The sequence below is a fragment of the Dendrobates tinctorius genome, unplaced genomic scaffold (genome assembly GCF_039654945.1).
Source record: "Dendrobates tinctorius isolate UK_male_01 unplaced genomic scaffold, ASM3965494v1 ptg000022l, whole genome shotgun sequence".
Lineage (NCBI taxonomy): Eukaryota > Metazoa > Chordata > Amphibia > Anura > Dendrobatidae > Dendrobates > Dendrobates tinctorius.
In genome coordinates, this window is record NW_027361690.1 from 112,804,049 (window position 1) to 112,824,523 (window position 20,475).

The 20,475-nt window shown below is 42.5% G+C and overlaps 1 protein-coding gene across 1 annotated transcript in view; it reads right to left on the bottom strand.

The window, feature by feature from the left end:
• Nucleotides 1-1,380: 1,380 nt before the first annotated feature.
• SLC4A5 (solute carrier family 4 member 5) overlaps nucleotides 1,381-20,475 on the bottom strand; it is a 185,087-nt gene continuing 165,992 nt past the window's right edge. Inside the window, exons 22-24 of the mRNA XM_073569061.1 lie at nucleotides 8,587-8,742; nucleotides 4,543-4,610; nucleotides 1,381-1,989 (exon numbers count right to left, since the gene is read on the bottom strand). Of these exons, the coding sequence (XP_073425162.1) occupies nucleotides 1,824-1,989; nucleotides 4,543-4,610; nucleotides 8,587-8,742 (390 nt within the window). The 3' untranslated portion in view covers nucleotides 1,381-1,823. The remainder of the gene's footprint in view (nucleotides 1,990-4,542; nucleotides 4,611-8,586; nucleotides 8,743-20,475) is intronic.

A 20,475-nucleotide genomic window follows, 5' to 3' on the forward strand; every position in this document is an offset into this window, starting at 1 on the left:
AGCTGTCCCATTGCCTATTGTGATTAGTGGATTATATGCCAAGTAGGAGTCTAAAATAGTCCCAGTGGACACTGTAAAAATTGCAAGATTACTAGTAATTTTGCCTTTCAATAAAGATCGTGATATGAAAAGAAATGCAAATTTTGATTTAAACGATACTTCATTTTGTGATGATAGCTTCCCTTCAAAGTTTACCCAAGCCCATTTCTAAATTAGAAAATGTAAGGATAGACATTTAGATTACTAAAATGCTGCCCCCTACAGCCCTGAAAAGGTACAGCCTGAAGTTTACTTCTCATCTTACCTAACGAATTGTATACTTGTGCTGATTCTGGAAGATGGAGGCAGTGTTGGACTGGGATGCCATGGGCCCACCAGTAACATTGACTGGGGGGCCCACTTTTCACCTACATCCAAACACTAACCCCATTCACAAATTTAACTACATCTCTATATAATAATAAACTGGGTAGTTTGGTTAATGAATGATGAGATGCTGCATTTTTTTGTACAGAGAGAATCAACTGAATAATGCCAAGTACTGCCCATACAGGAGGGTTGGGGGCCCAGAGTGCACAGGGCCCACCGGGGGACTCCCCTGTTACCCTGTGGGCCAGTCCGAGCCTGGGTGGAGGTATTGTATAAAAATCCTGTACAGTCCTATAAAAATCCAGAATAATTGATGACACTTCTGGCCAATCACCTGCTCTATTATTAAAAACCAATATTAAAAGCAAGTAGAAAGTCAAATCAAGAAGATCACCATGGATATCACATATCTGACAGAATAATTCATTTGGATCATAAATTCATTTATTCCTGTCATAAATTATCATCATAGCAAGTGAACTAATAAGAAGGGGGCACAACTACAGCATAATGCAAGATTCCATTACCCTCCATGTCATATTCTACATGCAGGATTGTGTTAGTAGCTGTCAGTCCTGGACATTGTGAGTCAATACTTCCAAAATGAAAATCGCTTAAACCCCATACATTAATCTTCCATCTCTTCTTGTACCGAAAAAAAGCGAGCAAGAGCTAGAGACTGCAATAAAGGAATAAGAAGACAGAAATAAATAAGTCAACGTAACAGAATTTCTATGAGACTCACGATCAGTACTGTCCTAGGCAGGTGCCTATATTGCAGTTACAGATTCAAGCAGGGAATTTTTATGGATTAAACGTGCACTACCAGACCATCACTCCTCACAAGTTGTGTGGTTAATACATTTATTTCCCTACGCGTTTCAAAGTTAAAAACTTCTTCCTCAGGGGATGATATGTGATATCATCCCCTGAGGAAGAAGTTTTTAACTTTGAAACGCGTAGGGAAATAAATGTATTAACCACACAACTTGTGAGGAGTGATGGTCTGGTAGCGCACGTTTAATCCATAAAAATTCCCTGCTAGAATCTGAAGATTTATGGCCACGGCGTGGTCATTTGGATGTGCAGCAAGCTGACCTTTGTTCCTTTATGCCTGATACTCTCCTGCAGAGGGTGAGTATAAATCATTGTCTTATATCTTTATTTTTCTCGGGTAAGACCCTATTGCGCCCTTTTCTTTCAGTTTCTACTATATTGCAGTTACAGAAAGACCAGTTCTGATTGCCACTGGTCATTTGAGGTCCACAGTCAGTGGCTGCAGCTAGTGGATTCCTTTGCTTTTGACCTTATAGGAAAAAAATATAAATCACAATAGTCCTTTATACACAGAGTCTGGAAGGAGACCCAGATGGCCTGGTGTCACATCTCAACACAGTTCCAGGATGTAGGCGACTTGGTAGTCCAGACAGGATCTGTTATGAGTCTTATGACTGCTATAAGGTGGTTTCACTGCCTCGATCTCTAGGATTCTTCTCTAGGTCGGAGTCATCATCCTCAGAATCCATCTCGATCTTCACTTGGGGAACAGCACTGGCGACATTTCTAGGATAGGTGATGGCTGGAGATGAAGGGCAGGAGATCTTCAGATGCAGGGTAATGCTATAGTAAGGAAGACCATTGGAAAGATTAGAGGTTGTGGATATCTTTAAGGAACACTTGTAAGTAGGGTGAAAAAAGTTATAGACTAGTATGTATCCTGTTTGTTGCATGTCCTATCTACAGGATAGTGGATAACTTCCAGGTTGCTTGGAGTCCGACCGCTGGAACCTTCTGCAATCCTGAGAACAGTGTGCTGTGCCCATGATCACTGCTCTATTCTCATGGGTCTCCGGATCAGTGGTGGTCCCAATGTTTGGGAAGTAATCTTTTATCCCATTGATAGGGGATGACTTCCAAACTTGACGATACTTCTATAAGGAACAGAAAATTGCTGAGACAATGCTCAGATTTTATTTGTACTAATGTACATTAAAGGGAATCTGTCAGCAGGTTTTAGCTACTTCATCTCTGAACAGCATAATGTAGGCAAAGGGACCCTGATTACAATGATGTATAAATTAGTTTAGGTGCTGAGGTTTTTAACCTTTATGGACTTTTAACTCTGTTCAATAAACTTAGTTTTTATCCAGATGGTTGTGCCGGAAACTACCCTTGTTTTTTTTCTCTGTCAGCTGCAATGACCAGCAGGTACAGCACCCACTGGTTTCTAATTACAGCAACAGATCCATCTATAATACCAGCGTGAACAGCTCCAACCTTTCCCTCTCCCCTACCTCTTTATCAATTAGTTTACTGGATGCAGCCATTCTGACACAGAGTTTTTAGATTTAGCATAAAGTAGAGCTGAGGAAGCTAACCCCGCCCACACCAGGCTCTGTATGTACAAAGTCCAGACAGTGAGGTGCTTATGCAAGGAGGTGGCCGGTCCCCTTAGTTGCACCCTCTCCTCCTTCCGTGTCACCCTCGTGCCTCTTATGTTTTAATTGCCTTGATTGTAATGTATTCTTTATCTGCTGTAAACAGCCATGTTGTTATGCACTATTGCTAGGTCAGGGACAGCAAGGGTTAACAGTTGTGGGCTGTGCTTATAGCCACAAGGTGGAAAGGAATCTACAGCTTCCTCAGAACTGCCCGGATCGTTGAACAGGGCAGACGTATATGACCCAGGGCACTGCCAGGCCTCAGGACAGGAGAGAACTGTTGCCCTGGATTGTGAAGGACTACAAAATAAGGACTAAAGGCCCCATGCTGAAGAGGTCTCAGGTGCCCAGATTCCAGCATGTGGATTTTTGTGATCTCCGGTTTCTGCAGCCGTTGTGGGTACAGATGTAGCCAGCATCAGGGATAGATCAGGATTCCAGTGATGTATTTTTGTCACTTTATTCGTTATATCCTGTTACATTAAACAAGTTGTTTACCCCGTTGGACAACAGTTGCCTCTTCTGCCTCTGTTTTGCTCGGACTACTGCGGCTGGAGTGAGAACAAGGTACGTCGTGAGGAAGGTTGTGTTGGTTCCAACTGTCTATGTGCAAAGGACCAGGGGAGTTCTCGCTGACAGTTGGCTCAGTGGACTCTCTATTCATGTACTGTGCCTTTAAGAACCTGGCTCTAACTACCCTCCCCTGGTTGCCCTTGTTACACTTATCACAGGAGGGGGCCATGTTGAACTAGCATGCAGTGCTGCTGTGTCCTTGTGCTAATACAATAATTGCAAGTAAACAAAACCACTGAGCTTAATAAGAGAGGCATTGCTGAAATCTGTGTTTTAACCCCTACCTCATGTTGTCTTCAAATTACATAGCCAAAACCAGCTGAAAGATTCCCTTTAAAGTATGTTATATTCTGGCACAGATTAGATATTAGAAAAAACTTTTTGACAGCGATGGAAATCAATTAGTGAAATAGGCTGCCACGAGAGGTGGCAATGGAAGTCTTCAAACAGAGGCCGGACAGATCTGTCTGAGATGGTTTAGTGAATCCTGCATTGAACAGGGGGTTGGACACGATGACCCAGGAAATCCCTTCCAACTCTACCATTCTATTATTTGCCAACTAATTCTCTTACGGGAGAACTACATTTTTTTTGCATTGACACCCATTTTCTCACACCATGACCTCTTTTTGACAAAAAATTAGCACTAAATAAAAAGGTTGATATCTCTGGAACCATATTGTGATACTCAGGGGAGCAGCGGGAATAAAATAAGTTCAAAGAACTGATCACTATAGAACTGGTGGCAGGTCCAAGGGAAGAAAGTTTGGGAGATGGAGCCCTTTTAGACCGAATCCTTGACAATTCGGTTGTGGTAACAGAAGAACAGAGCAGTGATAACACAGGAGCCAACACTCAGGGTCAGTGACAGAAGCACAGAAAGGGGCAGGAATTGTAGAGGCAAGCCCTACATATGGGAACTATGAAGGAGACCAAAGCCAAGGGTCGGTAAAGTGGTAAAGTGTAAGTGAGGCGTGAGACTGTGCTGGTGACATCTGAGTATATAACAATTATGCTTCGGTCGGATGATTCACGCTGCCTGACTCCATTATTACAAGCATTTACGTTTTATTCTCATACGCGGCACCATTGCAGTGAAAACATACTTGAAAATGTCAGATTATAGAGTAAATAACACTACTAGGTATTATATACCCACCTGCGATCCATATCAGATCCATTTGCAGAGGAATCTGAATGCAGCGCCCCCAGATGGCCAGTTCTTTCCTATTTAAAAAAGACATTTCAAGTTAGTGTACTGTTTCCTAACTCGAATATGTCTTTTAATGGCTAACTGAAAAGATGGTAACACATTGCAAGCTTTCGAGACTTCTCAGGTAAGAGACCTGAGTAGTATATAAATATAAATATATAATCAAGGAAAATGTAATAATTGTATGCCACTTGGTTTGAAATGTATACCGTATTTTTCGGATTATAAGACGCTCCAGATTATAAGATGCACCCCCAATTTTGAGGAGAAAAATAGGATTTTTAAAAAAAATAAAATGGTGGAGCTTCTTATAATCCATGCGTCTTTTTGCTTACCGAGGGTGGTGGCTGCGGCGAAGCGGGGTCCCAGGGTCGTTGCTGGAGAAGTCAGGAGTGGGGTGATGCTGCAGGCTGGGATGAGGGTGTGTTCCGATGTGCTGCGCGCCGCTGTGGGTGTCCGGTGCTGCAGGGGTGTCCGGCGGTGCTGTCCGATGCTGCTGTGGGTGTCTCCGGTGCAGAGCCCCCTGCAGTTCCATGGTTTTCTCCTGTGCAGTGGACACCGGGAAAATGGCTGCCACATGCTCAGATGGAGCTCTCAACACTGAAATCTCATCTCCCCAGATCTTGGTCCCGAGATCTCCATCTGTGCATGTGCTGCCCTATGGCCATTTTCCCAGAGTCCATCGCACAGGAGGAACCATGGAACTGCGGGGGGCTCTGGTCTTTCACAAAATGTCAGCAGAGCCCCCTGCAGCAGCACCAGGCAGCACCGCCGGACACCCCCGCAGCGCCGGACACCCTGTAGCACCACAGGGCACCCTCAGCACCGCCAGACACCCCCTCATCCCAGCCAGCAGCAACGGTACTGGTAAGGTACATACGCATTATAAGACACCACAATTTTCCCCTCAAATTTTGGGGAAAAAAGTGCATCTTATAATCCAAAAAATACCGTATATATATTGGTGCTCAGCATAAATTAGATTTTAATCAATATCTCACTGAACACAAGAACAATATCCAAGATTGTGACAAGACAGGGTTTCATAGAACAATTTGTTAATCCAGAACATGAAAGTAAAGTTAATAATATAACTTTCATTGCAAAATCTTCAGCTTTACTCTACTTTGTTGATCCAAAAATGAAAACACCCCACATCACAAACTACTACATCTAGTATTTTATATGACCTCCATAATTTTTAAAAGGATGGTCTGAAGGCAAAAGAAAATTTTATCTAAATTCTTAGCTTAGTTTATGACATCAAATAGATATTTTCTAATATACTTGCTTTCAAAATTCCCTACTGCTCTTTAACGAAACTATCTTTGTCTATTTTTTTTAACTTCATGTCTGATGACGATCCATGTCAGAACACACAGTGCATCCCGGGATACTGAAACGAAGGGTCATCAGAGCAGGGGCAGAGAGTGCGGTCACTGCCACAGCTTGTGCCCCCTCTGAGAAATGAAGTGTCATCAGTGACACTCTTTTTGGGGCTGGTCTGTGCTCTATCCCTGCGCTGTGCACAGTGACAGCCTCCACTCTGTTGTCGGCTCAGATCTTCAGTAATGAGCCGGCAACAGAGTGGTGTTACAATGCCCAGCAGAGACCGGCAGTGACGTGATCTGCGGGGGAGGCATTGATCTCCTGCATGCTGGATATTGTAGCACCGCTGTGTTGGCGGCTCATTACAGATCTGAGCCGACAACAGAGCGAAGACTGTCACTGTGCACATCGCACGATGAATAGTGCAGTGACCAGACCTGCTCCAGAAACGAGTGTCACTGATGATGCTTCCTTTCTGGGAGGGGGCAAAGGCTGTGGCAATGGCCGCAGCGGCTACCCCCTGCTCTGATGACACTTCATTTGAGTATCCCAGGATGCAATGGGGGCTCTCAAATGAATTGTCATTAGACAGGAAGTAAAAAGATAATAGACAGCTACAGTAGATAGTGTAGTTAGGGAATGGTAGGGAATTTTTAAAGCAAGTAGATTGGAAAATACTTACATTGTGGCATCAAATAGATAGGGATTTAGATAAAATTTACTTTCGCCTTCAGACCAAGAGAAGTTGTAACATGTCGTTCATTCCATGCCCAAAAGATTTGGTGCTGTCCTTACAAATCATGGAAGTCACAAAATACTAGATAAAGTTTTCTATGTGGAGAGTACTCATTTTTGCATGTATTATTTGTGTAAAAGTGAATATTTTGCAAGGAAAGTTAGATCATTAATTATACTTTCATGTTATGGGTTAACATGTCCTATGATACTCATACAAAAATTTGGAAATTGTTCTTGTGCTCTGTGAGATTTTGATGAAAATCTTGATTTTCAAAGGAGGTGTACTCTTTTATGCTGAGTACTGTATATCCAATGTATATGCACATGTGTTTATTGTGTATATATGGACATTTATACAGTTTCAGATGCGTTTTCTAACTTGTAAGTCTTTGGGAAAGTATATTTGCAAAGTAATGGGACGTTTCACTTTCAGTGCCGAGGTTTGGATTAAAGCCTACTTCATACTCCACCATTTGTAAAATGAATTAGATTACGGTAGATCCTTTAATGTGATCCTTGAATTGTGATTAGCTCAAGTAAATCTGTTTCTTTACAAAATCGCCAACTGGTGGCAATTTGCAGTAATAGAAAAAGAAACACAATTTTCTCATGCTCTATTAAAGGGAACCTGTCAAAAGCAAAAACACTATTAACTTGCAGACATGGGGTTAATCTCCAGGTTCATAGCGTTATTAACCATCCCAGCACTAGCACTTAGCCAAACATTGTGGAGAGAAAATAAACGTTATTCCCTCTTTGAGCATTCGGTATTAGTCACAGGGGCCGCGCCGATTCAGTCACCGCTGAGTATACAGAGCGCTGGCTGTAATTGCCCCCCTGGTCCTGCATTATGGCCGGCTGTCAGTCAGGACCAGGGGTGCGTTTAGAGCCGGAGCTCTGTATACTCAGCGGTGACTGAATCTGCGCCGGCGCTGCCCTTGTGACTGATATCGAATGGTCCCTGGGGAATAAAGTTCATTTTCTCCCCGCAGCATTTGGCTACATGCAGGCGCCAGTCAGGTTAATAAAGATGTTAACCTGCAGATTAACCCCATATCTGCAGGTTAATGGCGTTTTTGCTAGTGACAGATTCCCTTTAAATATATAGGCCCCGATTCATTAAGAGCATGTTGCTCACCAGTCTTGATGAAGGATGCGCTGGAGTAAGATGCGCCAAATTGATCAACAGTAGTGCGACCCTTGATGACTTTGGTGCATCTCTCAGCTGCCCTGTGCCACTGCAAAAAATGTACCCAAGTCAGACGCTGGCGTACATAACTGTCATCAGTTATACTACTTTTTTGGCGTAAGTTATAATAAATTTGTCGACTACACTCCTCCGAGTCCCATGTCAGCCAAGTTCAATATACTTTACAAAAAAATTAACGTAACAGGACGTGACTGACGTAAAAATGGCAAAAGTTGAAATATTTTTGGGCAGTTATGGGGTGTATACAAAAATTTTGAAAAGTTCGAAGGTTTGCACCAGAAAACTAGCAAAAAATGCTTGATGAATTGGGACCATAATTAATAGATGTTTCTAATGTGACACCTCTAGATGTTGGAGACTTTATCTTCTTGTACAAGGAAAGCCCAAGATGCTCAATGTGTATTAAGAAGTTTCTGCCATTTAATAAATTTGTTCCATTTCATTAAAGCAGGCTTCTGTTCAAGACTTAGTATTTTATTATCAATTGAAAACATTTTAGAAGATATGTGCAAAATAATTGGATTATATGCAAGAAAAAAGCTTAAAGTAGTCACATACTGTACATCAAATATTGTCAAAGACCAGTCATCTGATATGTGGTAGACCATAGATGATCAGCTAATCCCTCCAAATTTGATTGGTCCTGTGGATAGATATCTCATTCTGTTGCCATGTCAGAGGGTACATGACTAGCGCTACCACAGCTTTCTTACCTCATCACTATCCACTTCATCTTTCTCTTTCTTCTTTTTGCTCTTGTCATCTTCCTTTTTATTTTCCTTTTCTGGTAATATGTCATCCAACCAGGCAAGATCATGTTGGCTGAACACCCAGTCAAGCATCTTCCTCACCATCATAAGGCCAAGGATCTGGGTAGACAACGGGAACATGACACAAGCTAGAACTAAATTAATGTATATAACTTTTTAAAAAAGTGGACCAGAGAGAGGATGAGCATGGTTGATGCCTCTTGCTGAGTAGCTGCAAGTGAACACTGCCTCTGCTGGTCAAAGAGGAAAGTGAAAGTAAAGGAAGAATTACAATAGTAGGAACCTAATGGTGGGAACCTATTTATCGACAGGAAGAGTTTAAAGACTACACCAGGTCAGGCGACACCTCTGTCGCAGTTACTAATTAAAGGCCTGTCCGAGAAGAGGCAGTTGGCACCAGAACCTGTACCAGGACAGGGCAAGTAGCTGCTAGGTGGGCTTACTGCCACGATTGCCACAGAAGGGTCCAAGAGCGATCAGACCCCGGAGAAGGCCTAAGCTGTGAGGAAGATCTGTAAGCAGCACCAGTAACAGATTCATAAGCAGTGCCAGTAGAAGATTTGTACTCAACACCAGTAGAAGATCCATAAGCAGTGCCAGTAGAAGACAGAGACCAGATCCGAACCAGGCTCGGGAGATGATCTGGCTGTGTGGGACATTACTTACAACGTAGATGTATGGTACAGAGTGAAAGGTGGGCCGTGCTTCAGGGAACAGAGACGGCTGTGTGAGGAACACACTGAATATCCAGTGACTCGTGGCCTAGCGGGAAATACGGTTGACCCCCTCTAGGGACAGTGTAACGATCAGACGTGTTTATAGAGTATACGGTGGTGGCGAGCCTAGTACTGAGAAGTGCCCGTGAAGTTGAGACATAAAGACATTAACAGTCATTTAACTGCTAAATAACAAGAACAGTGTATGTTGCACAGATATTGTATTTAATCGCATTGCTGTGTCATAATATACTGTATCGACCCTGTTATTGTAACTTGCCATATACAGTATATATATATATATATATATATATATATACACATACACTGTGTATGTATATATATATATATATATATATATATATATATAAAGTATGGTTTCTTGTTGTGAGTTCATTTTCTGGTCCATCAGATGTGAGTTCTCCTGCCAGGCTCCCTCTGGTGGTAACAGGTGGTAGTGAGGCTGATTTAATCAGTAGAGATCTGCCACCTGATAATGAGGATGAAGATTGGACATCAGGAATCTCAGACTGGATTTAAGACAGCCGACTCCCTATCCTGGTGCTGGTGATTCCTTCTGGCTTGTCAGGTCTTGGTTTTCAGCTCTGTCCCAGTCATCTAAAGCTAAGTTTTTCTGCTAATGTTCACACTTGATTTTGTTGGTCTATTCAGTTTTTTGTGTGGTCAGCCAGCCCCGGCTGGGGCTGTTCTGAATTTCCACTCTTATTTACCTGTATTTGCCAATTTGCTTTTTGTCCCTTATTAGATTGGCCTCTTTTTGCTCTGTCTCAGAATATTTCAGAGTGCTGATATAGTGGGAGGTCTAGTGACTTCAGGGTTAATTTTGCTATCAGAAGTGTTGGACATTATTTTTGTAGGGTTTTTTGCAGATTGCAGACAGTGTCTTTCCTTTCCTATCCTTTCTAGTTAGTTTGGGCCCCATCGTTTGCTCAGCCTATTTTCCTGCCTGTGTTTGTGCTTTCATCTTGTTTCACCGTCAATACATGTGTGGGGGCTGTCTTTCCTTTGGGGTCTGCTCCAGGGCAGTTAGTTTTCCCCTTTTCTTGCTTCAGGCTTATGTAGTTCTCCGGCTGTGACGAAGCGTCTAGGATCATCGTAGGTACGCTCCACGGCTGCTGCTAGTTGTGCGGTAGGATCAGGGATCTGCAATCTGCATAGTTACCAACCTCTCTGGTTTTCTGTGACTTAACTTGTTTTTTTTTTTTCTCTCCTCGGTGACCCATTCATAACAGAATCACCAGCCATACCGCAGATTCTAGGGTACTCAAAAGCAGGAAAAAGTTGTTAAAAAAAGTGTCAGAATTTTTTTTTATATATTTTTTCCTCTTTTTCTCTGGGGCCGTAGGAGGATTTTTTTTTTCCTAATGGAGATTAACCCCTTCACCCCCAAGGGTGGTTTGCACGTTCATGACCGGGCCAATTTTTACAATTCTGACCACTGTACCTTTATGAGGTCATAACTCTGGAACGCTTCCATGGATCCCGGTGATTCTGACATTGTTTTCTCGTGACATATTGTACTTCATGTTAGTGGTAAAATTTCATTCAAATAACTTGCATTTATTTGTGAGAAAAATGGAAATTTGGCAAAAATTTTGAAAATTTCGCAATTTTCCAATTTTGGAACCAAAATTTTTTTTTGTTAGGAAGTTATAAGGGTTAAAAGTTGACCAGCGATTTCTCATTTTTGCAACACCATTTTATTTTTAGGACCACATCACATTTGAAGCCACTTTGAGGGGTCTATATGATAGAAAATACCCAAAAGTGACACCATTCTAAAAACTGCACCCCTTAAGGTGCTCAAAACCACATTCAAGAAGTTTATTAACCCTTTAGGTGCATCACAGAAATTTTTTTGAATATTTAAAAAAAATGAACATCTAACTTTTTTTCACAAAAAAAATACTTCAGGTTCAATTTTTTTTATTTTACCAAGGGTAACAGGAGAAATTGGACTGCAAAAGTTATTGTGCAATTTGTCCTGAGTACGCTGATACCTGATTTGTCGAGGGGAACGACTGTTTCGGCGCATGGCAGAGCTCAGAATGGAAGGAGCGCCGTTTGACTTTTTCAATGCAAAATTGGCTGGAATTCAGATCGGACGCCATGTCACGTTTGGAGAGTCCCTGATGTACCTAAACAGTGGAAACCCCCTACAAGCGACCCCATTTTGGAAACTAGACCCCCCAAGGAACTTATCTAGATATGTGGTGAGAACTTTGAACCCACAAGGGCTTTACAGAAGTTTATAACGTACAGCGGTACAATTAAAAAATCATATTTTTTCCACAAAAATGATCTTTTCACCCCAATTTTTATTTTCCCAAAGGTAACAGGACCCTAAAAGTTATTGTGCAATTTGTCCTGAGTACGCTGATACCCCACATGTGGGGGTAAACCACTATTTGGGCGCATGGCAGAGCTCGGAAGGGAAGCAGCGCCATTTGACGTTTTTGGCTGGAATTGAGATCAGACACCATGTCGCGATTGGAAAACCCCTGATGTACCAAAACAGTGGAAATCCCCCACAAATGACACCATTTTGGAAACTAGACCCCCTAAGGAACTTATCTAGATGTGTGGTGAGCACTTTGAACCCCCAAGGGCTTCACAGAAGTTTATAACATAAAGCTGTACAATTAAAAAATCATATTTTTTCCACAAAAATGATCTTTTCACCCTCAATTCTTATTTTTCCAAGGGTAACAGCACCCTAAAAGTTATTGTGCAATTTGTCCTGAGTACGCTGATACCCCACATGTGGAAACCCCCCACAAATGACACCATTTTGTAAACTAGACCCCCCAAGGAACTTATCTAGATGTGTGGTGAGCACTTTGAACCCCCCAGTGCTTCACAGAAGTTTATAACGCCCGGGCGTGAAAATAAAAAATTCGTATTTTTTCCACAAACATGATCTTTTAGTCACCATTTTTTTATTTTCCCAAGGGTAACAGGAGAAATTGGACCCCAAAAGTTGTTGTCCAATTTGTCCTGAGTATGCTGATACCCCATATGTGGGAGAAAACTACTGTATGGGCACACGTCGGGGCTCGGAAGGGAAGTAGTGACGTTTTGGAATGCAGACATTGATGGAATGGTCTGCGGGTGTCATGTTGCCTTTGGAGAGCCCCTAATGTACCTAAACAGTGGAAACCCCCCACAAATGACCCCATTTTGAAAACTAGACCCCCTAAGGAACTTATCTAGATGTGAGGTGAGCACTTTGATCCCCCAAGGGCTTCAGAGAAGTTTATAATGCCAGGGCATGAAAATAAAAAAATCGTATTTTTTCCACAAACTTGATCAATTAGTCCCCAATTTTTTTATTTTCCCAAGGGTAACAGGAGAAATTGAACCCCAAAAGTTGTTGTCCAATTTGTCCTGAGTACGCTGACGCCCCATATGTGGGAGAAAACTACTGTATGGACACATGTCGGGGCTCGGAAGGGAAGCAGTGACGTTTTGGAATGCAGACTTTGAGGAAATGTTCTGCGGGTGTCATGTTGCCTAGGCCCTTAATGTACCTAAACAGTGGAAACCCCCCACAAATGACCACATTTTGGAAACGAGACCCCCTACGGAACTTATCTAGATGTGTGGTGAGCACTTTGAACCCCCAAGGGCTTCACAGAAGTTTATAATGCCCGGGCATGAAAATAAAAAAATCGTATTTTTTCCACAAACATGATCAATTAGTCCCCAATTTTTTCATTTTCCCAAGGGTAACAGGAGAAATTGGACCCCAAAAGTTGTTGTGCAATTTGTCATGAGTACGCTGACACCCCATATGTGGGAGAAAACTACTGTATGGACACACGTCGGGGCTCGGAAGGGAAGCAGTGACGTTTTGGATTGCAGACTTTGATGGAATGGTCTGCGGGTGTCATGTGCGTTTCGAGAGCCCCTGATGTACCTAAACTATTGAAACTCCCCACAAGTGACCCCATTTTGGACACTAGACCCCCCACGGAACTTATCTAGATGTGTGGTGAGCACTTTGAACCCCCAAGTGCTTCACAGAAGTTTATAACGCTCGGACGTGAAAATAAAAAAATCATTTTTTTCCACAAAAATGATATTTTTGCCCCCAATTTTTTATTTTCCTAAGGGTAACAGGAGAAATTGGACGCCAAAAATTGTTTTGCAATTTGTCCTGAGTAGGCTGATACCCTACATGTGGGGGTAAAACACTGTTTGGGCGCATGGCAGAGCTTGGAAGGGAAGGAGCACCATTTGACTTTTTCAACTCAGAATTGGCTGGAATTGAGATCAGACACCATGTTGCATTTGGAGAGCCCCTGATGTGCCCAAACAGTGGAAACCCCCCAATTCTAACTCCAACCCGAACCCTAATCTCAGCCCTAACCCTAGCCCTAACCCTAGCCCTAGCCCTAACCCTAACCCTAGCCCTAACCTAACCCTAACCCTAGCCCTAACCCTAGCCCTAACCCTAATGGAAAAATGGAAATAAATACATTTTTTTTATTTTATTATTTTTCCCTAACTAAGGGGGTGATAACGGGGGTTTGATTTACTATTTATGCGGTTTTTATGTTTGGCAGCTGTCACACGCTAAAAGACGCTTTTTATTGTAAAAATAGTTTTTGCATCACCACATATTGAGAGCTATAATTTTTCCGTATTTTGACCCACCGAGTCATGTGAGGTCTTATTTTTTGCGGGACGAGTTGACGTTTTTATTGGTACCATTTTCGGGCACATGACATTTTTTGATCGCTTTTTATTCCGATTTTTGGGACACAGAATGAACAAAAACCAGCGTTTCATGAATTTCTTTTGGGGGAGTGCGTTTACACCGTTCCGCGTGCGGTAAAATTGATAAAGCGGTTTTATTCTTCGGGTCAGTACGGTTACAGCGATACCTCATTTAGGTCGTTTTTTTATGTTTTGTCGGTTTTATGCAATGAAAACTATTTTATATAAAAAATAATTATTTTTGCATCGCTTTATTCTGCAAGCTATAACTTTTTAATTTCTTCGCTGATGATGCTGTGTGGTGGCTCGTTTTTTGTGGGACAAGATGACATTTTCAGCGGTACCATGGATATTTATATGTGTCTTTTTGATCGCGCGTTATTACACTTTTTGTTTGGCGGTATGATAATAAATCATTATTTTTTGCTTCGTTTTTTATTTTTATTTTTTAAGGGGTTCGCTAAAGGGGTTAACTAATGGGACAGTTTTATAGGGCGGGTCGTTACGGACGCGGCGATACCTAATATGTGTACATTTATTGTTTTTTTTTTATTTCCAAAAAATGGATTTATTTGGGGGAATATTTTTTTTTTTTTCTAATTTATTTGGCGATTTTTTTTTAAATTATTTTAACACTTTTTTTTAATTTTTTTTAACTTTATTAAATAGTCCCAGGTGGGACATCACTGTCCTGTGACAGATCGCTGATCTGTCACATCACAGATCACTGTGACAGATCAGCGATCTGTCACAGGCAGTGCCGAAGGCTTCCTCATGCCTGCGCTTTGCAGGCACTGAGGAAGCCAGCTTCCTGCAGGCCCCCGAAGGCCCCCGTCACCATCTTGGATTTGGGGGCCTGCAGAAAAGGAGCCCCCCCGCAGCAGCGCTGCACATTGCGCTGCCGTGGGGGGGCTCAGGGAAGCACGGAGGGAGCCCCCTCCCTGCCGATGCTTCCCTTTAACCCCCGGTACACTGCGATCATGTTTGATTGCTGTGTGCAAGGGGTTAACGTGTCGGGGGCGGTCCGTGACCGCCCCTGACACATTGTGCCGGGTGTCAGCTGTGATAATCAGCTGACACCCGGCCGCGATCAGCGGCGCTCACCACGTGGGCGGCGCTGATCGCGGTAGACGTACTATCCCGTCCATGGGCATAGGAGCCCGGGTCCCATGGACGGGATAGTACATCTGATGTCAGGAAGGGGTTAAGCAATTGTCTGATCGTGTGGAGCAACTTGCTGCTGAAGTACAGGGAATTTCCACCTACCTCACTCAGTCACATGCTGCTGAACCTAAGATCCCTACTCCTGATGTGTTTTTTGGGGATCGGTCTAAATTTCTGAATTTTAAGAATAATGCTGGAGTCACACACAACTAATAAAAAATCGGTCCCATTTTAACGGTACGAAATCGCACAAAGAATTCTTGTCCAGGGATCCGTCTGTCATCCCATTTTCCGGTGATGAACCGATTTTATTCGCATCTAAGCATCAAATTGACATCCAATGCCAATGCCTGATGCTCTTTCCTGTTGACCTGGAGAAGTCTTGCGATTTAATCGCAAGTCACACGTGTGTTGCGTTTTCAATGCTATTTTTAATCGCATCCATAGACTTGCATTGTCGAATCCGATCCGAAAATCGGTGACAATCGCAGTATGCTGTGATTGTCTCAGTCCGAGGAACGGACCCGATAAAAAAAACGCATGATGGGAGCAGCACCATAGAATAACATTGGGACGAATGCAATGCGATTTTTTATCGCATTGCATTCGTCCGATTTAATCTCTAGTGTGACTCTGGCCTAATTGTAAATTATTTCTTGCCTTGAAACCTGCTGTGCAGCAGGTTAAAATTGTCATCTCCTTGCTGCGCTGCGATCCCCAGGATTGGGCTTTTTCTCTGACACCTGAAAATCCTATTCTGACTAATGTGGATGCATTTTTTCAAGCCTTGGGGTTGTTGTATGATGAACCTAATGCTGTTGATCAAGCTGAGAGAACCCTGTTGGCATTAAACCAGGGTCAGGATTCTGCAGAGTTATACTGTCAAAAATTCCGAAAGTGGGCGGTCCTTACTACATGGAATGATAGTGCATTGGCAGCTCTCTTTCGGCAGGGTTTATCAGAGACCGTAAAAGATGTTATGGTGGGATTTCCTGTTCCCTCTGGTCTGGATGAGTCTATGTCATTAGCCATTCAAGTTTATCGGCGTTTACGTGAACGTAAAACTACACGGGAGGCGCTGTCACCTTTTGAACAAACGTCTGAACCTATGCAATGTGATGGGGTTTTGTCTAGGGCGCAACGTCAGGAGTTCAGAAGGCGTAATAAGCTGTGTTTTTTCTGTGGAGACGTCTCTCATACCATTTCTGTCTGCCTTAAACGAGAGAAACGTTTTGCACACACATCTGCTGTGGGCAGTGTACAACCTAAGTTTCTTTTGGCAATTACACTGATCTGCTCCTTATCCACGTTTTCCACGAAGGCTTTTGTGGATTCAGGAGCAGCGTTGAATCTGATGGATTTGGACTTTGCTAAACGTTGTGGATTTTCCATGACGCCTCTGCGGACGCCTATTCCTTTGAGGGGTATTTATGCTACTCCTTTGGCGGAGAATAAACCTCAGTTTTGGACCCAAGTGACAATGCGAGTTGCCCCAGACCACCAAGAAAATTGTAAATTTTTGGTGCTGCATGATACTATTGTTCTGGGTTTTCCTTGGTTGCAAACTCATAATCCAGTTTTGGATTGGAAATCTGGGTCTGTGGTGAGTTGGGGTTGTCAGTATGTTCTTAGGGATGCTCCTGTTTTCTCCACCTCTCCTCAGTCTCATGATATTCCTGATTATCTAGTCGATTTTTCTGATGTATTTAGTGAGAGCAAGTCTGCGTCTTTGCCTCCTCATAGGAGTTATGATTGTGCAATTGAGTTGATGCCTTGGTGTAAATTTCCCAAGGGTCGGCTTTTCAACTTATCAGTACCCGAACATGATGCTATGCTATCCTATATAAAGGAGTCGTTGGAGAAGGGTCATATTAGACCATCCTCGTCACTTTTAGGTGCTGGTTTTTTTTTGTGGCCAAGAAAGATGGTTCATTAAGACCGTGTATTGATTATCGTTCCCTTAACAAGATGACGGTTAAATATCAGTACCTGTTACCTCTGATGTCTGATTTATTCTCCAGAGTTAAGAGTGCCTGCTGGTTTACTAAGCTTGACCTCAGGGGGCGTATAATCTTATTCGCATCAAGCACGGGGATGAATGGAAGACGGCGTATAATACTCCGGAGGGACATTTTGAGTACCTGGTGATGCCTTTTGGGCTCACTAATGCCCCTTGTCTTCCAGTCCTTTATGAATGATATTTTCCGTGACTTTGTGGATAAGTTTTTGATCATCTATCTGGATGATATTTTGATCTTTTCTAGTGATTGGGATTCTCATGTGGAACACGTCCGGACTGTGTTCCGGATTTTTTTTTTTTAATTCGTTTTATTAAACCATTAGCAGTTATATAATACACACATTCAGTACAAAATGTTAAACGTGATACATAGTATATATATGCTCAGGTAACATGAAAACGTGATACATAATATGTGCATCAATTGTGTGTAAATAAAGCAGATATAATATCAATTGAATCACAGTAGTATTGTGTTATTGTACCAGTAATAAAAACCTGCCTAACTTCTAAACCTACCTACATCTACCAAAACGTAAACAGTTCCGCAGCCGACTTCTATATAATAAACGGTTTACTGTGCCACACCCCCACCCTGCAAAGTGAGGTGAGAGGAGTTCCACCTCTCCCAAATCTTTTTGAATTTACCCGGGCACCCTCTATTTTGATACAGTGTACGTTCATTTTTGATAATCGAGTTTACCAGAGAGATCCAGGACCCAAGAGAAGGGGGTGAATTCCCCATCCACCGTAATGCAAGTATCTTCCGTGCCATGAACAGTGTTTCCCGTAGAAAAATCCCCACATAATGACCCCAGGCCTCCTCATCCCACACTCCAAACAGACAAATCAGTGGTTCAAGGGGAACAGGGGCTTGTACTAAGGATGTTAATAAAGACGTCACCCCCCTCCAGTATTGCACAACAACAGGACAGCACCAGACCATATGAATAAAGTCTGTATCTATTGAATGACATCTTAAACATTCTGATGACGGGTATTGGCCCATCCTAAAGAGTCGAATTGGAGTCAAATATGATTGATTTATAATATATAGTTGTATCATCCTGTTGTTGGCAGATGGAGACACCCAGATTGGTGACTCCAGGATTTCTTCCCATTCCTCACCCTGTGTATCTAGGATGAGTCTCTCCCATTTCTTCTTAACGGAATCTAAAGCATTTTCTGTCCCCACTGACAGCATATACGTATATAGAGAGGAGATGAGACCTTGAGGGCCCTGTGATTTGAGAATCCCTATCAGAGGTAGAGACGAAATGGCATTATCTATATCCATACATCTCATGTGCGATTGAAAGGCTGATCTTAGCTGTAGATAACTAAAAAAACTGTGCTCTCGGGACTCCACGTTTAACTTGTAATTGCTCAAAGGATACCAATGTTCCATGGTCAGCCCAAAATTCAGCAGATGGATGTTTAAGTACCACAGGGAAGTAGTCATTATTCCATAGGGGCATTTCAGTTATAATATCCCCAAATCTAACCACCCCCTTAATCTGTCTCCATATCGATCGTGCCAGACGAAGCATAGGTAACAGTCTCGAGACATTTATTTTCCTCATTTCCAAAAAACCCAGTGGGCAACCAATCCCTGCAGCATGAAGTAGATGACTCTCAGAATTCGGAAGATGACCTCCAGGCATCCATGTATTTATGGCCTTGGATTATCCAGCTAGATAATATAAAAAGAAATCGGGTAACACTGCCTCTCCTCCCTTCTTGTGCCTCTGCAGAGTGGTTAGTTCAAGTTTGGGCCTGGCTTTCCCCCAAATAAAGGAAGTGGTTTGGGAATTTAGATTAGCAAAAAAGGATTTGGGTACCACCACCGCACTATGTTGAAGAAAGTAGCTAAGCTTAGGGAGTAATATCATTTTAATTAAATTAATACGTCCGGCTACAGACAGTAGAAGTTTACTCCAGATCGCGAATTTACCCCTGACCATCTCCAGCAATGGTTGTATATTGAGTTGCAGATCAAATTTACTACTTTGAGAGATATGAACACCCAAATATTTAAAACTAGTTACAATGGGCAGTAAGGAGAGAGTCTCAAGTCGTGGTATTGGAGTGTGGGAAAGAGGCATCAAAGCAGATTTCTCCCAATTTATGTATAGGCCAGAATATTTACTGAATTTATTTATGGTAGTGATCACTCTTGCCAGGGTCTCTTCAGTTTTGTCCATAAACATCACCATATCATCAGCATATAGGCCTATGGTATCTATCCGATATGCTATTTCTATACCAGCAATGTTAGGGGAGGATCTTATACGTATTGCCAGCGCCTCAATAGCAAGAGCAAAAAGGGCCGGGGAAAGGGGACACCCCTGACGAGTTCCTCTATGCAGTGCAAATGATTCAGATATGGAGTTATTTACAATAACCCGGGCCTTGGGCTTCATGTATATAACATTAACCCATTTTTGGAATCTTTCACCAAATCCATACCTCTGTAAGCATGCACGGAGAAAAGGCCATTCAAGCGAGTCAAAGGCCTTGGCCGCATCCAGCGATGCCAATGCCCATTCATTATCTGGTACCAAAGAGCTATATTGGACCATCAACTGGACTCGTCTGATATTTATGGAATTACTCTTACCTGGCATAAAACCCGTCTGATCAGGGTGTACAAGATCTAATATGACTGAATTTACTCTTTCGGCTAAAATTTTTGTAAAAATTTTATAATCCACATTTACTAGTGATATAGGCCTATAAGATCCACAGTCTAAAGGGTCTTTCCCCTCCTTTTTAAGAACTATTATATTGGCCTCATAAAAGGACTCCGGCTTGCATCCCCCCTCCCAAATCCCACGAAACACTGTCAACAAAAGGGGTGCCAGTATATCCTGATATTTCCTATATAGCTCCACAGGAAATCCATCAGGCCCAGGGGCCTTCCCGGAGGCCATGTCTTTTATGGCATCCTCTACCTCCTCCAGAGTAAACTCTGCATCCATAAAGGCCCGTTGGGAAGGACTTAGCTTAGGAAATTCTATATCTAACAAATAATTGAAACACTCCAGGCCATCCCCATCAGTCTTAGAATTGTACAATGAACCATAATAGTCAGAAAAACATTTTAGTATCTTTTTAGTTGAGGAAACCAGAGCACCATCTGAGTCACGAATCTGTAGAATTGTGTTAGTAGCATTGTGCTGTCGTACT